The sequence below is a fragment of the Apteryx mantelli genome, chromosome 1 (genome assembly GCF_036417845.1).
Source record: "Apteryx mantelli isolate bAptMan1 chromosome 1, bAptMan1.hap1, whole genome shotgun sequence".
Taxonomy (NCBI): Eukaryota; Metazoa; Chordata; class Aves; order Apterygiformes; family Apterygidae; genus Apteryx; species Apteryx mantelli.
In genome coordinates, this window is record NC_089978.1 from 145,905,425 (window position 1) to 145,924,847 (window position 19,423).

General features: G+C 43.6%; 1 protein-coding gene across 1 annotated transcript; it reads left to right on the forward strand.

The window, feature by feature from the left end:
- Positions 1-192: 192 nt before the first annotated feature.
- On the forward strand, positions 193-19,257 carry TM7SF3 (transmembrane 7 superfamily member 3). Its single transcript, XM_067305834.1, has 12 exons — positions 193-359; positions 6,647-6,801; positions 8,547-8,697; positions 9,128-9,248; positions 10,074-10,245; positions 11,306-11,483; positions 12,775-12,861; positions 13,312-13,392; positions 14,190-14,342; positions 15,323-15,420; positions 15,848-16,010; positions 16,953-19,257. Exons 1-12 carry the CDS (start codon positions 278-280, stop codon positions 17,213-17,215), a joined length of 1,704 nt encoding a protein of 567 aa, XP_067161935.1. The 5' UTR covers positions 193-277; the 3' UTR covers positions 17,216-19,257.
- Positions 19,258-19,423: the final 166 nt, after the last annotated feature.

Genomic DNA, 19,423 nt, shown 5'->3' on the forward strand with positions numbered 1-19,423 from the left:
TGCCGGAGGCGGCAGTTTGCGGGCCGGCGAGGATAAAGGCCGTTGGGCGTGGCGGTTACGACCGTTGCCGCGGCCCCCGCGCACTGGTCGGTGCCGCCCCTCCCCCGCGGCGTTTCCCCATCCCCCGGCGGGCTGGGGCGGGCTGGGCGCTGCGCTGCGCCGCGCCGCGCCGCCTCTCAGGGCCCGCCCGGGCCAGGCGCCGCCCGCCCGGGCTCGGCCTCAGCCTCAGCCGCCACGGCCCGCTCCCCCTCGCCTCTCCGCTTCGCCTCGCAGCGCCATGCGGCTCCCGCCCTGCGCTGTGGTGCTCCTGGGGCTTCTGGGGGCCCTGCGCGGCGCCGCCGCCGCCGCCACCACCGCAGGTGAGCGGGGCGGGCGGCGCGGGCCGCCTCATGGCGGCGGCGGGGCCCCTCCGGAGGCGGGTGGGCAGCAGCGGTCGGTCGGCGCGGGGCAGCGGGCGGGGCCGGCGCCGCGCAGCGCCGGTACGAGCGGGGCCGCCATGGCGGGGCTGTCGGCCGGGAGGGGAGCGGTCCGGTCCGGCCCGGCCCGCAGCTCTTCGCGGCGGTGCCGGGCGCGTTTGGGCACCGCGGTGGGGCAGCGGGGACCTGGCGCTCGGGGCTTTAACCCAAGCTGAGATCAAGGCAAAGAGGTAGCGGTTTGAAGAACTGGGAGGGGGAAAAAAAAGTTATCTTAATCTTTGCTGATGCTGGCATAAAGAATAGGCAGGGGAGAACTCATTCTAATCCCTCTTTTCCCTTTTCAAGCAAGGAGGAGGGGTGAACAGCTCCGCATCTCTAAGTGGTACAAACGCCATCATTTTAACTCTTATGTAGGTTTGCTTGGCTAATTGGTTGCAGTGGGCACCAGAGATGCAGTGTGAGCTAATGAGTTTGGTGTATAGTATCATGCTCCATTAAAGGAAACAAGGTGGCATTTACTACTTAGAAATTCGTATGCGAAGGAGAAGGGGCTAATTGCTTTTTGTGGACCAGGTGCAAGTAGTCCTGGGTTCTGTGCTAACTATGTCTTGAAGAATGTTGTCCCTTAAGCTTAAGAAAGAGTAAAACCCCTGGCTTCTAGAGCTTGGTTCCTAGGATTACTTGTTGACCATGCTGATGTAGTCTGACTTTATTCAGCATGTTTTTTCTTGTAATTCTCCTGCACTTCTGTAAGCAACCCAAAATAAGCTTCCAGAGTCAAGTGACCTATAATAATTACAGCTTGTGAAGATCTAACCACTGCTTACTCTTTTTTTCCTGGTTAAACTCTTGTCACTTTTTCCTGTTCAAATAGAGGAAAAGAACCAGTTTCCTTTCAGAGATAAAGCAAGCAGTCCCTTAGGTTAAGGTTGATGCAAGCTTCCTCCTCTTATTTTTTTTCTCTATTTTTTTTCAACTTGCCTCTAATAAAGCTTAATTCTCCAAAAAGAGAAATCTGCCCTTGATATGCTTAGCAAGGCTCCAGGACAGCATTTGAAGCCCATCTGGGAAATGGAGGACTTCCCACCTTCCCCCCCCAAGTTTCATGCCCAAGACCTTAGTGGACAGCTAAGCGTTCACTGCTTCTCATAGGCTCTAAAAAGTTAAGATAGACACTTGATGAGTTCTGAGAATGGAGGCTCAGCATTCTTAGATTCTCGTGTTTAAAGATGCTGGCAAGCAATTTATCTCCCAGACTTGAGTTAAAACTGGATCACGAATTTAGTCTTGTTTGTTTACAGAATGTCTAGCTGATCACTAGGCCCTCTAAAGAAGGACACTTATTTAATGGTTCACCTATTTGAAACTGTCTTGTGGCTAATCCATCTTGGACAGCCAGGTTTTTGGGGAAGGGCCCAGCTTTCCCGTAATACTAGAAGATCCCACTTAATTTTAAATGTTCAAGTAAGGAAAATTCATGCATGATGGGCTATATTACACAGACACTCCTGCCTGGGAATCTGATGTGCTGCAGCTCTTTCAAACGCTTGTATGTAAGTACTAAGTTGATGCATCATGTTTGCTGCCTCCCAGGGAGCTCCACTTGCAAGAAATAAGAATGCAGCTGGCCTCATTTGGTGTGTCCCGGTTTGTTCCTAAACCCAGTTATTTAGTGATGAAAAACTAAACCAAGCTGATAGCGTAATCAGGATTCAGTAGTGCCCTCTTGACACACTCTTGCCTGGATCAAGACCACCTTCTACGTCAGAGATTTAACTAGACTAATAGTCATGCAAAATACAAGCCAACTGAATGGTGTCAGTTTCCCTTTTCCCTTCCCCTCCTTCCTTCCCCAACTTATTTGGGTGAACTTAGTTTGTGCTAGCCATTTAGTCAATACGAAGACAGCATTTTAAAATAAGAGGTTCACGCAAAGCTGTTGTGCTGTCTGAATCTGTAGGACAGCTGGTCACTTGCACCTCCTGGTGTAGCAAAATAGGGGGTCATTATTACCCAGATATGCAAATGACATCTTAATCAACAGTGCCTGCAAGGTGACTCAGCCTGGTCTTGCATATTCTGGCTGGTAATCAAAGTGGATTAACAAATTTCTAAGCAGGTGACCTAGGTGCTTCTTACCCTCTTTCTCCAGAGGATGAAAGATGTAATAACTTAGGCAGCCTGCTAGAAAGCAGTCTTTCTGGGATGGGAGTGGTGTGGTTGGTGACAACCATGTTCCATGCCACTGTCCCCTGTAAGCATCAAATCATACTCAGAGTACAGGTCACAGTAAGGATGTGAGATTAAAACTTAGAAGCATTCATAAATCTCACTGCTCCTTTAGCAGATCTTTGTTTGGGTTTGTGCTTGCATGTGAAGATGGTGGCCTCATAGCAGGACTCTGCTGTGCGTTCGTATGTGCATGGCCATATAGATCTGATATAATATAGCTTATGTCTTTTGTTTAATAAGTAAGTATATACTCATGTTGTCCCTGTTCAAACCAGTTTTGAATCTGCTGAGCTTGCATTTCCTCTCCATTAAATGTCTTCATGTATTTATTGACATCCTCTGTATTGGAGGGTTCTCGCCTCTTGAAACTTGTGTAAGCTTTTTCTGTGTATCTTCTGAGAGTATCTTGGCATAAAGTAGAAATGCATTTTCTGTGACTCTAGAGAACTTACTTGTCTGAGGCAGGCATACTGATGGAGCACATCTCTGTGGTAAATACTCTTTCTGCATGTGCAGCAATGGCACTACTTCAGATACATTTCTTAATGGAAACTGGGCCATTAGGTGTTACTAAGAACCTCGTGTGGTTAGCTATTTATTGGTGATGGGAAGCAACGCTTGACTCCTGGAGCCGGATATGTGGTTTACTTAAACCATTAAATGAACTGAGAACATGGCACTGAATCAGCAGAATGGAAAGGGTTCAGGCTGGCTATTGCTTGTTGGGGAAACTGCATGTCACAGGGAAGGGGTAATAAATGTAAAGCATCTGTAGAGGTGACTACCTCATTTCTTAAGGTTAGGAATAAGGGCTTTTGATCTCTGCAGCGCTTTGTGAGATGTTGAATTCCTTTGTCTTTACTGATTTTGGCCTTACTCTTGTGGGAAAAGAGATGCAATATGTGGTGACAGTGGATTTTTGCCCACCTCTGCTTATCAGTCTCTGTTATACAATGAACTATCTGTGCTCCTATTCTAGTATTGATAGTACTAGTGTGTTGAATAATACGTGCTAAATATTCCACCTCTGCTCAGCTCTTGCTCTGTTTCAGTAGTGCTAGCTTCCTTTGAGCGTATATTTCCAGTTGATAATCTCTGCAGTATTGAGGGTTCCTTTCTTGTACCTTACGCTAAGCCGTTCTCGCATGCAGTGACCTTCAGACTTGTCTCTCCTCCTTGTGGACAGGAGAAGATAGCTTGGCATTTTGTCAGGAGTTTCCAAACCTTCACAACTTCAAGTGAAGCAGTAAAGCTTGGCTTTTGTTTCTGGTGCTGTTGCTGATCTCCTGGGTGAACTGCCTCATTTCTGTGACTGTCATCTCTATTGCATGTGCTGCTGAGCTTGCAGCCATATTTAGTGTACTATCATCAGCAAGGTCAGCCTTGCCTGAAGAGGAAGCTTGCATGCAGTGACCAGTACTGTGTGTTCACAGAGGTCTCCAGTACCCAGTTTCTGTCCCTCAAAGCACCTTTACCAACACTGAATCTCATATGGGTCAGGTAGTCTAATGTCTGTCTGAGAAATTGCGATGGCAATGAGACTGATGGATTGCGAGTAGGTTGACTTGTCTTGCTGTCCATGCTCTTTTTGGCCTAGGAGTGCAATCAATGACTGACCCAAATGATAGAAATGGGAAAGGCAGGAAAGTGTGTGGTGGGGGATTGTTTGTTTTGTTTAGATGCTGTAGTCTGAGCCATGTAGCAATTGGCCTTTCAGCAAATGACTTAAAAGGTTCTGCATGCTGTGCAGAGCGTGTGAACTCCTAGTCGCCTTTCCAGCCTGGCTAGAGGTGGTGTTCCAGGGCTTGCAAACCACAAGCTGAAAAACACTGGTCTGATGGATGTAGGGGGTGTGTGTGTGGCCGGGGGGGGTGGGGGGGGGTATTTATTTTATTTTATTTTTTTTAACTCCTGCTTTTATGTGCTTCAGCTCAAACTTTGATTTGAAATATGTCACGTGCACTGTTTTAGGAGTGATTATGCAAACACTAAAGCAATCTAGAACATCATGCTTTAATTTACCACACACTTTAACTTGAGAGTGCCTGTGACATTCAGTCTCATGATCATGTTTAAGTAGTGGCTGCATGTCTTACTGAAGAATCTGCTCTTATTTATGCAGAGGCCTCTGGGTATGAGTACAGAGTGGAGGTAGGGGGAAAAACTGCATTGCTTGTTCCTCCATCCTGCAGAGCAAGGAGAGGATGTATATGGTTTCAGTTATTTGTTTTCACTTTTTTCCATAGATGAACATGTGTTTAAGAGTGTTTCTTGTAGTTCAGGAACTGTGCTGAAGTTCTTAAAGCTCAGAGAAAAATGTTGCTTTTGTTTTTGCGTTCCAGCTTTCACTCCAGATCTCCGAATGCATAGGTTTATAGTCTGTTTTCTTTAGCATGCATACTCTGTAGTTACATACCTGGTAGAACATGTACAGAAATAAGAGCTTAGGAGGAGAGAGAGGTTTTGAAGTGGAGGGCATCTGACTGCTGTTCAAGGGACTCCATGAAGAACTGGAAAATATTCAAAGCTTTTCTTCTTTTTTTGGTAGCTCTAATCTTACATTAACAGACATCTTACATGTCTGAAAACTTGCAGGAGAAACTTCTTAACATAAACTGAAAAACAGAGGCTCTTGTTTCTCCTAGATGGTTCATGATATTTCCCATACTTCAGCTAGGGTTTTGTTGGTGATGCAGTATCAATACTCATCAAATTTCTTGGACCAGGCTCTGCCCAAAGCCAGTAACCAAACTTCTTGGGGGAGAGAGTGAAAAGTAACAGGAAAGGAGTACAGAGTCTCCTCTGGGTATAGAGTTTGGGATGGGAGGACCGTATCCCTTCCCTTTTTGGAAAGGAGAGCTCCTGAATCCTCAGCAGCAGTGTGCTGGAGGGTGCTGTTTGTTGCTCTCCTTCTGTTAGAGTATAGCACAATGTCAGCCCTGGCACTAGAAGAGGCAACTTTGCGGAAGTACTGTGCATGTGTTTGATAAGTTTAGGTCTGTTGGGCTACTGCACGTCTGTGTGTGCGCAAGGGAATGTTATGAAGTATCAGAAGCAAAGTGGGAGGGCATCTTGCAGACTCTAAAAGCATCTAGTCTGTTAACTGACCAATAGAGGAATCTCATGGCTTCTGTACAGATGCTTCTCTTCCCTCCCTTGACAGCCCCTGTCCCGTAAGATCCCAGTGGAGGGAGAAAGCAGGCTTTCTTGTGGGACTTGAACAACAAGCTAAAATTGGTTCTCCTAAAGAATCTTGTATTCTGGGCCATGTGGTTCTCTTTAAAATGTCAATGTGTAATGGGATTATGCTTATCCTTAGAAGAAATGGTCTTGGTTGTATCTTGGAAAAAGTAGGCAGAGGTCTATTAAATCTAGAAATCAAAGTTCTGCAGTACTAATAATCAGGAATTGTGTTGGAGTAAAAGACAGGTGAAATAACTGGAAGTGTGTAAGTATACATAGTCAAACTACATGTTTGACTCTGTGCCATGGAAGTTGACTGAACTGTCCTAACTCCTGTGGGGCTGGGAATTCACCCAGGGAGCTAACAGGTGTTGTGCAAGTTGTCTGGCTAATGTAAGCATGTGCTCCCCTATCAGCAGAGGAGCAAATAGCACTCAGTGTCCTCTCATTTAATGTGTACTGAATATTACTTGCCCTTGATTGCACCAGCTGGTCATCTGCAGCCAGTGTCTGCTGCTAATGCAGCTCAGGTGTACTAAATAATTAGCCCCCTGGCAGGATGTCCTGCCTGTTGTGCTTAGCTGAGTGTTAGGCTGTGTGGAGGAATCTCTTGCTTAACCTGTTGTGGTCAGCACAGCTGTATATAGCAGTCTCTGAAGCCCAAGTACAACTTACAGGGTGAGAATAGCATAAGATGATGACTTGCTCTGTTCCCAGCTGATTAATATCAGGGTCCCTGAAGTTTCCAGGCTCCCCTTGACACCAACTTTCTGTTTGGACAAAAAACATAGAGTTTTTTATTTTTCTTAATGCAGGTCTTCTTGAGCTCTCCTTGGGAAAATTCAGAAATGTGCTACTTAACCAGACCAATTCAGTGGAAGCTGTAATCAGGAATGTTGCAAGCAATGTGACTGTTGTTATTTTTCAAGTACATGCCCAGCAAAACAATGTGGTGATATCCTTTGATAAGGTATGGTAAGAGTGTCAGTTCTGATCTTAACTGTCATTTCCCCCCTCACACCCCTCAAATGAGAAGCAGTAGCTGGCTCTGGTACCTATAGGTATGTATGTAGAATTGAAGCTGTATAAACATAAAGTGTATGTTTCCTACATATCTTTCTGGATTTCTGAAACTAGAATAATACCACCTTTCTCGTGTTTATATGTTGTTGCTGCTATTTTGGAGGCTAGAATACTAAAAGGAACTTCAGACCTGGACTGAAAGTGTTTCAGGGCTCTTCATTCTTGACAGGAGTGGTACTTCTGACATGTGACTGCTGACTGATATTCATCTGCTTTTATCTGATAAACAGATTCATGATAAGCATTTGCCAGTTATCTCTTTATGCTAAATATGATCACTTTGGGATATTTAGATGTCTGCCATTTGTGTGTCTTGGGTCTGGCTGCTACAGATAGTGTTTTGTTACCCCACTGCTTCTCCTGAATTTAATTCTTGTTTAGTGGCATATAGAGAAATTCCTTCAAAGTACTACAGTGAAGGCTGCTGCTGCTTCTAGCTAACAACATAAGCATTCCTACTGCTATACGTTAGGCTCAATTTGTCCTATAATCGCTGGGATATAATCTGAAGTACTGACTTTCTGCTGCTGTGGGGGTCTAAGTAGTATTTGAACAGGATGTAGACTAGGTTGAAGGTGCTAGGTGGAGGTCTAACAGCTACCATTTGACTGATTTCTCTCACCACTTCCGTATATCCCAAATAAGAATATGCTGGGTGCCAGTGACTACGTTGAGAAGTTGAGATGAGTAACCAGTCCCACAAGTCACCCACCTCAACCCTCTTTGCATTGTTGAAATAGCCAGGCTCACAGGTCTCAGGGACTACTGTTAGACCTATTCAGCTCTTGATTATCTGTGGCAGGATTACTTCTGCTGTAGATTCAGACACTATCTGCATCTGCAGGGTTTACCAGGCCAAGGACAGTGCTGTCTAAGTATGTCTGTACTGCTTTCAGGGCTGGCCTGCCCCTGGAAATATGGAGGTGAGCCAGACCTTAAAGCTTACCAGTAGCTCTGTATGGAGATGCCTCAGATAACTTTGTGGTTTTCTTGGAAAAGAGCATGCTTTCCATGCTAGAAAACAGATTTGAGTGCAGGTTAATTGTTTGTTCCAGCCATGTGAGTGTGGCACTGCTGTTGCTGCGCTGGTCTTTCCCTGGTTCTGAAAAGAGGTGGTGTTGGGCAGTAGGGGGGAGATAGGGTCAATGTCTAACTTGACCCCAGGTACTTTTATTATGTGCAAGCCAATATTCCCCAGTTGGATGTATGGTGCAGGCATCTTCATAGCTTTCCAGGAACGAGCATAGGTCTGGTATGGCTAGGGTTGAGCCAAATATCATACAGTCAACCTTATTCTGGTGGAGAGAGCAAGGTGTGTCTGCATTCCATTTCTCAGAATGTGTGTAGCACCATCTGCAATTTGCTTGTGATATTAACTCTTTGTTTCTAGTTTTATTGGTAGGGTTTTGGGGCCTAAGCTAGGCAGCAGGTGGTGTTAGGCCTCTCCCTTTTTTTCCTAGCTCTGAGTTACCAGCTAGGTAAGGGCTGAATGCCTCACTTATAGCAGCTGGTACTAAAATACATGCCCTACAGACTTGTGACCTCAGGAATGTGATTCATGTGCAGTATGTCAGGCTGTGATGAAATGTACTCAGGAAGGACTATGTGCTTACATAATCTGTTTCTGTCCAGAATCCCTCTGTGAACAGCTCAGGAACTGGAGTAGACAAAGGATTGGTTTCCATTCTTCGGCCTCAACAGAGTGTATGTACATGGTACCTTCGGTCACTGGATGCTAACCAGGTGTTAAGCACAGCTATCTCCATTCCTTATATGGAGAAAGGTATGTTCTTACTACTTGTTAAGGGATACCAGCTGTCTATTACAAGTTAGCCATGAGAACTGAAGTGTTGGTCTTCTAAAGGTGATGTTCTTAAATGGTGAAAATGTAGGATGGAGATACCAGAAATCCTCTTGAAACGGGCTGTCAAAGCTTGGGATCAATACTGAATTAAAAAGCCACATATATCAAATGTGTTGTATGGTCTTGTCATGGTTTCAACCTTAGAGCAGCAAACTGCTGTGCATGTGTAATGGGACCTCTCTTACTGATTATAGTGAAACCACTTCTGTTGTCTACAGGACTGAAACATGATGATTCTAGATCCTTAACAAATAGACTGTGCCTACAAGTACCTGTTTGGGGTCTTAAAACTTTTCATACTGTGTGAAGGGGGAGTGAAAGCTACTATAGCTAACTATCTATATTTCAGATCCTATTCCTGGAGGCTGCAATCTAGAATTTGACTTGGAAGTGGATCCCAATATTTACCTAGACTATACCTTGGTTGATGTACACATAAAGTTTGCCCCTGCAAATTTGGGATATGCCAGGTGTGTGGAAAAACTTCAGCATGCTGATGGTCAGACCTTTTTAATTCTATATTTGACCAGGGCCATAAAACAAGATTCTGCTGGAAAGACTGTGTCCAACTCCTGGCAGAAATCTTGTTTGCTGCAACAAGCAAACTAAAAAATAAAGGAGGAGGGGAGAGGGATAATACAGGAGAGAGAAGAGTCAAAACTGCAGCTTGTGGGAGAGGTTATACAGCTTACAATTTCAGATGTGCAAGCAGTCAGCAAATACTAGATCTTCCTGTTCCTTGTGGTGACTTACTTCATTTGAGGAAAAAAATGTGCTTTATATCCTGTTTCATCACTCCACTACTATGAAAGCATGATAATAATCTAAAGTTTTGCCAAACATTAACACTTCAGGTTATAAGTTGTTATTGCCCAGGTAGCGCATGGTGTCCCAGATAGCCTTCCCCATTCCCTATCTACTATGTTCCTGCATCTTGACAGAGCTTTTTATATATTGCATACATGGAAAAAACAAACACTGAAGCTGTAACGCTCTGGCTGTTGTGACATCTTGGAATTCATGTGCCAGTTCCTTATGGAGGCTTCCTGTAAGCTGTCATAAGCTTAAAGGCAAATGCCGGAACAGACCCTCTGTCTGCATCAGGGTTCTGCAGTGTAATCCTGCTGTAGTCCATTCTCATAAGCATTTACTGTCTAGAAGTTAAGCCCAGCAACTGATTCAAAACTAAAGAGTAGAAGCTAAATGTTGCCAGCTCAGACAGGAGACTTCTGAAAACTTCTGTTAATATCTGAGGGCTTGTCCTGGGCATGTAGCTGATCTCTCTTTAATTGCAGAGGAGCAAATCCACCATCCTGTGATTCAGGGACTGGTCAGAACTCCAGATGGCGACTGCGTTATGATGTCTATCAGTACTTTTTACCAGAGAATGATCTTTCTGAGATGGTGCTCATGAACCACATCCGGAAGATGTCTGAGGTGCACAGTATCAAAGCTAATGGCATTAAAGTAAGTCTGAAGCATTAGTATGCCAAGCATTCGACAATGGCGCTGACTTGATTTTTCACTTCCCCTGTGATTTTTCTTCTTTAAGTGGTGACAGAGGCAAGCTGTTGATGCTTCTTGCTTTTTATCTGAGATTACTGGCTAGGAAGTGCGTGATGCCTACAAAATGGCAACCACTGCCTTGGGATAGAGGTGGCTAATGAGCCTATCCCAGTGATGTGGCAGGATTGAGGCTTCTGGTAATGGGCTCTGATATTAGGTAGATGTTAGTGATTGGTCTGTGAGGTGTTTCTGTATGTCTTGCACCCTGTTCTCCATCAAACAAGTTCTTAGCACAGTGTCTCTCTGCTAAATATTGCCTTAGCCATAATGCTCCCTCAGTGGTGTTGAGGCCAGTTTGGCTGGAACAGTACTGCCACCGAGTGCCTATAAACCCACTGTGAAAGAAGAGCCACTTTTGAAAAGGATGGCTGCAGGCTCCTACAATGCCTGGCAGGTGCTGGGGACTGGGCAGGGAATGCAAGGAGCAGAGGAGGTAGGAAAGTGTGGCAGAACTGGACTAGAAACTGGATCCAGTTTGGAGGGGCATAAAAAGACCTGATATGTGAGAGCAAACACTCACTGTATGTTCCCTGCTCCCCAGAAAGGTGATCCAGGAGGGACAGGAGGAGAATGTTAGCAGCTGTGACCAGCCCAGCCTTGCTAGGGGGTAGAACAGCAGCCTTGCCTGCTTCAGAGGCTAGGCCTGCATTAGTAGACTGATAGGGAAATTTGGCTTTGTCCTCAAATAGAGAAAAGCAAACACATGGTGGCTTGGAGAATCTTATCCCCTGTCAAAGATGTGGTAATGTGGGAGGAAGTGGAATCCATCCTGTGAGCCTGTAATGCTTGGACCGGTAATACTGAGAGGCCTCAGAATAGGAGAACTCTCACTTGGACTTTTTGCTGGTCTTTTTCCTTGAGTTGCTGAGTACTGCCTCAGCTGCTGCATTTATACATGAACATGCCATCAGTAATAGGGAAAAGAGCAGATCTTTGCAATTAATACTCTTTACTGTCCCAGATGCTTACACTGACAACTGATGACAAGACCAATATCTACTTTTCCTCGCTGCCTGGGCAAGGTGTGATCTACAATGTCATAGTATGGGATCCTCTTTGGAATACTTCTGCTGCATATATACCTGTGCATACATATGCCTGCAGCTTTGCTGACCTGGTGGATAGCTGCTCTTCTGTCAGTAAGTTGGGACTTGTACTTCCTCACCAACATGTCTCAAAAGCTTGATGTTCTCTGATATGTCAAGCAAGGCTCTTGACTTTTGCAAGTGTGAAGTTGCTGTTTGTTCTACACTGGATATATTTTGTTATTTTATGTCTTGGTCTACTTCTTGATTGAGAAGAATTTCTAGAATGATAAATTAAGACTGAGAGGAACTGTTAGTGACTGAATATTAAACTAAGCAGAGGTTTTAATTATTATGGGTTTGCAAATAGAAACTTTCAACTCTGTAGTGCCACACTAGCTTTTTCCCTTTAGATTGGATAGGTAATCTTAAGTCACTTTTATTATTATAGATGCTGCATGTGAAACTAGGCTAATAAAACAGGAACTGTGTTAGGATCCAGCCCAATCTCTAACTGTACTAGTGCTAACAATAACCAGCAAATATTCTGAAAGGAGATAGTCACCCAAAAATAAGTGTGAAACTAATTTGATAAGTGAATACCAGTAATAGTAACATGACTTTATAGTCATTTTTCTCACTGTACAAAGTTATAATGGTACAATTGGAGGGGAAGAAGAGCAAAGCTACCATTCCTGTTATGACTGCAGAAGGGACAGGATAGTAGAGAGAATAGGGTTCATAAAGCAAGATTCATCCTGGTTTATTTTCCTATATGTCATAACATAAGTAACTGTTGTCAAATTTGATGTTGTCTTATGGTCAAGAGACAAATTATCCAGGCTAAAAGTCTCTGAATTAGAGAAGAGAGATTTCAGAGTTTACTTGTCTCAAATAGCTTAAGTGAAATTCTTACTAGTATTTAAGACAGAGGTGAGCAAAACTGGGATGCTGACAGTCCTCTCTGTTGTATGAAAGAGTATATTAAAGGGACGCTATGGTAAAGGCTACAGTGACAAAGACTCCAGTTGCTACCTCCGTCACTAATCCTTTAGCACTGTCCTCCACAGATGGTTGAATTGCCCCACTTTTAAGACTGAGCAAAGAATTTTCAGGTAAAGCTGTAATGGTAACAAACAGCAAGTTAAAACTGGTTGGGTAGTAGAGTTGCAGGAACTTTAACCTTTTGAATAAGAAGAAAGCTTTTTTCCTACCTGGCCTGGGATTGCTTAAATATTCTGTTGGAGATTCTTTTAAGATAAGCTTTAGATCAGACATATCTGTTCACAGCGTACCTCTGAAGGAGTAGCAGCTATTACACAGAGTGGGTGACAGCAACCTGACCTTATCTCAGTCTCATCATTGCAAGGAATATTCTAGTTACCCTTTTTCTTTTTCCTTGTAGGCAAACTCTCTACCAAAGTATTCTTTACTGCTCTTGCTATTCTTGGTCTCTTCACTTGCTTTTTTGGACACAGATTCTGGAAAACAGGTATTGAATGGTTTTGCCTCTTGTCATAAATGGGGTGAAATTTTATAGCTGTTACTTGATGTAACTTAGAACTGTAGTGTTATTCTTAAGAATTGCTTGGTAGTGATTTTATGTCAGCTCTGTCTGCTGCTTTGCTTTGGTGGGATCAGAGCTCTTGTGTACAAGAGCAAGAAGCTTCTGGTATTCAGAAAACGGGAAACTAGAACTAGGTGTGCATGCTAGCAGGAATAGATATAAATGTGTAACTTTTTTGATTATTTGAATTTGAAATACCAAAGAGCTTTTTTCAGAACAAGACAGCATTGTCTGTTTCTCCTTTTGTGATTCTCAGCCAGTGAGCCGAGACTTCCTGTTCGCTGTTGTAAAATGAAGGTGTCTGAGGGTGTGAAGTAGGCTTGGTATGAAGTGATATGACAGCACACTAAATCTTTTTCCCCCCTGTTTCTCTAGACTTATTCTTCATGGGCTTCATATTCACAGGATTCTTCTTCTTTGTTTTCATTACTAGGGTAACTGGCCTTGGTTATGATGGTGAGTAGATGTGTCAGGATACACAGTCCTGTTCCCAAAGCAATATTGTTATGGATCCCTTAAAACTTTGATTGTGCTTGTGGCTGGCTAGCCTTAAGAAGGATTAGAAGCCTGATAAACAAGTGACTGAACTGAGCTCTGAATTTTTCCCCGGCAGCACCAACACACACAGAATAAGCGTTGCTTCTGACCTCAAACAGTAGTGACACAGAATTAATAGCTGCAACTATAAGAGACACACTTGAATATCTATCCAATGAAGATCAAAGAAGATAGCTGGCAATTTGCAGCATATGATTTCCTTCCAGCTTCTCTTTCATAGTGGGGGGTTCCAGCTCAAATGCAGTTTTCCTCTGTAAGCTGACAGCGTAAACAGTCTGCAGCCTGTTTGTTAGACTAGCAAGAATTAGAGTTTTGTCTTTTCATAAATCCTACCTCACACAGTTACTTTCCTGATACATGTGCACTGTCTGTCACAACCATAACTGCCCTGGGAGCTCAAAGTACTACTGTGTGGAGTAGCAACACTTTCATTGCTATCCTACACTACTCTCAGTACCACACTCTCTGTTGCTGCCTAGAGGCTTTAAGTGAAATGTGTGAAGGACAACTGTGAGATAGCTATTACTGTGAATACTGATGCACTTGTTTGGAACTAATAGTAAGGCTTTTTGCAGAAAGGCTTCATTAGGTAATGAAATCAAGCATGCAAGTAAAGCTGCTATATCCACTACTGCAGTAACTGAAGTTTCCAGAATGTTGCCACAGTTCTTAGTTTGGAATTTCTTCTCTTTCAGTACGTCTTATTTTGACAGCAGTAGCTGGAATTATTGGAGGGCTTCTCCTGGTTGCTATCTGGTGGAGATTTGGCTCTGTCCTACTTTGTATGTTGATTATTGGACTTGTGCTGGGATTTCTCTTCTCATCAGTGGTCTTCTTCACTCCACTAGGTATGCACTGAAATACTCTGTTGCAGAGTGCTGGCTACTGAGATGCTTTACTGCTGTATTACAGGGACCTAGTTTCTGGATGTAGCTTCTGATATCTCTCCAGGACACTGCAAGGCTCCAAAATGAATGCTACAAGCTGGCTTATCTTAATGTGATGCTTTCCAGTGTTGGGAGGAGTAGAGCTGTCCCTGAAGCATTCCTTCAGGTGTGCTGCAGTTGAAATTACTTAGGGAATCTTCACTGGTGGGAAAAGGAAACTACTTACTCTGTGAAGAACTTGTTGAGGCTCTCACCACCCAAGCTGTTTGCCATCTCAGCAGTCTTTGACACCAGCTCTGCTCCAGGCGTGCATTTGCTGTCTGTCTTGTTCTCTCTGATCCTAAGCAAGTTGCAGTAGAGTCTACAGTTTAACTCAGAGGCTTCAGAAGTGAAGGCACCATAGATCAAGAGTTCTTGCTGTTAACTTTCACCATATTACAGTGCAAACAGCCTTGTTGGCAGAATTGCTCTGTAAGAGTCAAGCTTGTATTTGCAGCTGAATAGACATCATCAGGGTCTTTAGAATGACTTGGAGAGAAACAATAGAGGACAAATCTGCTTAAAAGCAAGCCTGGCTGCAGAGCTGTAACTCCTCAGGGACATCAGAGCATGATGAGTAGCAAATGCTTCAAAAAGATCTTCTGTCCCTCCTTAAGGTACTAGACCTGTACTGAACCAAGATTCTCTTTTTCTGTCCTTGTATAGGGTAACACTACTAAAATGCATTTTTTTTAAAAATTGGCTGTTGAGCTCAGAAGCTGTGGTGCTTTGTGTGTGTGTGTTTTTTTTTTTTTTTCTTTCATGTGCTACTCCATGTACTTTCTGAATGTACAGAGTGTTTGGGGAGGAGTTCCCTTCAAACCACTTCTAAAAAGCAAGCATGTTTTATTAACACTAGTAAAAAGAAACTACTTCAGTTGTGGAATGTGGTATCTTTGCAGGAGATTACAAAGTCTTCCGTGATGATGTTGTGTTCTGGGTGACCTTTTCTTGTGTGGCCTTGATGATTCCAGTGCTTTTTTTTGGCTGTCCAAGAATTGTAAGTAATCTGCACGGTTACCTCAGGAAAAGGGAGGAAGGGATGTCAAACACTTTCATGCAAAATGCAGTTCTGTGGGATATGTACAGAAGACTTAACATGGCCTCGTGTAGCTCAGCCCAGGACTGGCTCTAGAGAGTTTCTGTTCAGTCCCACATGTGTTGAATGGTCCATAAACAAAGAAATGGCTTTTGTCTGATGTTGCATGTAGATTAAAGACAATTGTTAGTGGGCACTACCACTGCTGTCCTAACAGGATATCTGGATAAACTGTGTGAGCAGCTGGCTGCTACCCACATATCTTCTAAGAGTGTTGAACCAATACAAAATGCTGCCTTAAGGAGATGGGGAATAAAGAGAATGTTTATCAGTCTCCTAAAGCTGCCTTTTCTTTTTTTCCTCCCTCCTCTCTCCTTTCCTTCTCTAGCTGAACATACTGGCCTGTGGAATAGTAGGCTCTTACTCATTGGTCTTAGCTATTGCCTGTTATGTCTACACAAGTTTTGCCTACATCATCTTAGACCTACTCAGAAGAATCCTCAATGATTACTTCAGCAGAGCTTACACCAATGTGCCTTTTCAAACAAATGGTGAGTGCTGCTCTTCAGACTTGATTCCTTAAAGAACCAAGTGTTTACGAACTGCTTCTCCCCCCATCCTGGTGGATCTCTGAGATAGTCAGGCATCCTGCAAAGCAGATTGCTACTGCATGTGAGCACCTTTAAATTCATTCTTCAGTGGCTAGAAAAGGAAAGGACAGTTTCTGGGAGGAGGTAGGGGTACCCTCTAGTCCACTTTATTTTTATAGCTTTGAAACTCCATTTTGGACTTCACACTATTCTTCCAGTAGAAGAGTAGGCTGAGGTATGTTAACTCTACCTGTTAAAGTTTTGGACTTTAGTCCTCTCAATTTCGTACTTGGATAAACAAAGTCAGAATGTCTGGAGGGGAACTGTACTGCTTAGCACTCTACTTTTTCATTAGAAAGTGTCTTGATGGTTGAGAATATGGCCTCTTAACTTCTAACACAAGCACTAGTATAAAATGCTTGTCTGAGAAACCACTGGATCTTTGCTTCCATTGTGGATAGTGCATGTTGGAGGGCAGGAGGGAATGAGTGGATAAAATAGCAAGTGCAGTGTGAGGCTTAACATCCAAATTAAAAATTCTAGTCCCTCAAGAGAAATACTGAGTCAGCTTACTCAGAAGCCAGCCTTTCAGCAGCTGTGTGCTGGGGTTATGTGACAAAGGCACTTGTGGCAGTTCAAGCCTGAGCAGCATCCTCCAGGTTGTTGCTGATGGGTTTGCAGAGTGGGCACTCACAAGGCCTAATTCTGTGGCTAACAGGTTGCATCAACTCCACATGTATTGTCACTGCTTAAACTTGTGTTTGCATGGACACACTTAGGAGTGTGAGGGTGCAGAGACAATACTTCATTCCTGTCTGTCTCTAGACTTGTAAGCATTGTGCTTGGAAGGTGAGGGAAACTTCTGTTTTGTCATAGGAATTTGTGTTTTTTCTCTTCCTTCAGACTTTATCATCCTGGCAGTGTGGGCAATGCTGGCCCTCAGTGGAATAACTGTGCAGCTTCGCCGAGAGAGAAGCGAGGTGCCCTTCCCACCACACCCCTATCTCCTCTGGAAGAGGGAAAGGGAGCGCAGAAGCACAAATGTCTTAGACCCTAGCCATCACATCCCTCCCCTGAGAGAGAGGATCCATAACAAGCTATTGCAAATCAAAGAGGTCTTTCAGAAAGAGCAGCCAGCTGGTGAAAGAACTCCGTTGCTTCTGTAACCAGCTAAATAACTGGTGGACACGGAAGAGTCTAGAAACAGTGTGAGATGGGTGATCATCAGCAAACAATGAGCCAGTGGTGCAGGCTTTTACCACCCTGCTTAATGAGAGGTTGGTGTTTGCCCAACTTGGAAGAAAAGCCTTGATCTGTCAATACACTACATGCTGCTCTGACTTGTTTCTTTTCTCAATGGCCCGCTCAGCCTGCTGTAACATGCATGTGTCTAGCTGCAGAGAGCTTGTACTATGGGTGAAGTACAGGTGTTTGTCTTGTGATCTAGCTTGATGTTTAGATATGTGAAGTATAAAACAGCTCTTAAGGTAACCTGTACAGTGTCAGTTCTTCCCTCACAGTGTGAAAAATCACTGCCAAAATACTACCTGACTCACTCCCAAAGGTGAGCAGCCTGACAACTTGCGAGGGAAGAAGATAAGGACCATAAACAGAAGGAGTTCTTCTAGCAGCAACTGGAGTATCATCTTCAAATAGGTACAAAATATATGGCTGCAAACAGTTGTTTCCAAGAAGTATTACTGAACCTTGCAAGCTGGACTAAGTGACTTGAATTTAAACTGCACTGGATTAACTGTTGTATGTGTGCACACTGGGACTCAGAAAGTGGACCTGGTCTGAGATGAGAAGACACTCTCGCTTTCAGTTGACTCTGTAGCAAGCTGGTTCTCTGGTTTCTGTACAGAGACAACTACTAAAAGAACACAAGAGGTTTGCCTCCTTGCTTGCTTTCTGAACAGCCTGTGACTTGTTTCAACTCTGTCATCTCTCATCTTTTGAGGGGGTGCTGTCATAAAAGAATAACTGAAATAAGCACTTCATAGCCAATGGCAGTCTCTTCCTGAACTTGGTTGAAACACTAGCTATTTTTATTTTTTTAATCAATGGATCTTTTAATTTTTGCCTCTGAGGCCTGAAAATGGCACACTGCAGGTGAAATACTGACCAGGATCCTTGCTGACTGAATGCATTCCTTACCAATTTGAACTGAATCTGCCCAAAGTATAATGCAGTGTGAAAGGAGATAGGGGACCACCCTTGTATTTGGTGGAGAACTACTATCTTGTGTGGTGGCTTTATTCACTTCCTTAAAAACAAAACAAAACCCAGCCTTTTTCAAAATGCAAACTGAAGCATTGTGGGTTTTGCTCACATAAATGCACAAACAGTCCCTTGCCTCCTTTTTTCCCCCCCTTCTCCACTCCCAACCCTAGTCTTCACCTTCAATGTTTACATGGTGATCTAGCATGCATTAAACAGTGGTTGAACTCTCACATCCCATATCTTGCTACAGGCTATGGTGGCTCGTTCTGATTCTTCTCCCTATCTTTTTATCTTGAATATGGGCAGCAACGTGGGTAACCCTTCCTATTTGAAGTTGAATAGATGTTCTGCCACTTGAATGGAACCACAACTAGTGAATAACCTAAGCAAACTTAAGTTTTCAGCCACCGCTTTAGATTCTTGGCATTAAATACAGGACAAACAACTTCTTGTATGGAAAGTGCCAAAAGGACTTTTTTTGAGAACTTTCTTCTTATTTGAAGGCTAGAACATCCTAGTAGCAGAAAAGAATTAAAATGGCTTGACTGGTAGTCTATTTCTCCTTACAGAGTGAAGGCTTATAACATGACATGGCATCTGAGGTAACTGAGCTGATCTGACTGAGAGGGATGATTCCCAGGGTTGCTTAGAGCTGGTACATCTGCCTCAAACAGCTGAGCTAGGCTGAAATCCTGCAGTTAGATCTTGCTCTGCTGTGCTGCTCTGTGGCAAATGGGGGTGGCTGGGGGTGGTGCTCTCTCCCTGGCCTCTAACAGACTGATGCTCACTGGCTGCCTTTACAGCACTGATACTGAGCATATCTTTGCCATATTTGATGGCTAAGTAGCAAACACTTATTTCATATACAAATGCTCTTAAACATGTTTACCTTGTGTTTTTTATAACTGCTGTGATTAACATTGTGAAATAAGTTTAACTCTAATATTTTCTATTTCTTTTATAATAAAGATATCTTTTTGAAAGAGTACTGGAACTCTGTACTGAATTCAGTGGTGCTTACAGTTCAAAAGGCTGAAGCAAGCTCTAGGAGTAGTTTGTTCTGAAAAATTTCTTAGACTCTCAAGGGATGAGGTAGGGGGACTGAGCTTTCCTTTTGTAAGGACTAAGTGTAGTCACAGGGACAGCCACAG

Coding starts and splice junctions, on each gene's coding strand:
- TM7SF3 (XM_067305834.1), top strand. CDS start 278: ATGCGGCTCCCGCCCTGCGCTGTGGTGCTCCTGGGGCTTCTGGGGGCC. Junction 8,698..9,127: donor CATTCCTTATATGGAGAAAG/GTATGTTCTTAC, acceptor TCTATATTTCAG/ATCCTATTCCTGGAGGCTGC. Junction 13,393..14,189: donor AACTGGCCTTGGTTATGATG/GTGAGTAGATGT, acceptor CTTCTCTTTCAG/TACGTCTTATTTTGACAGCA.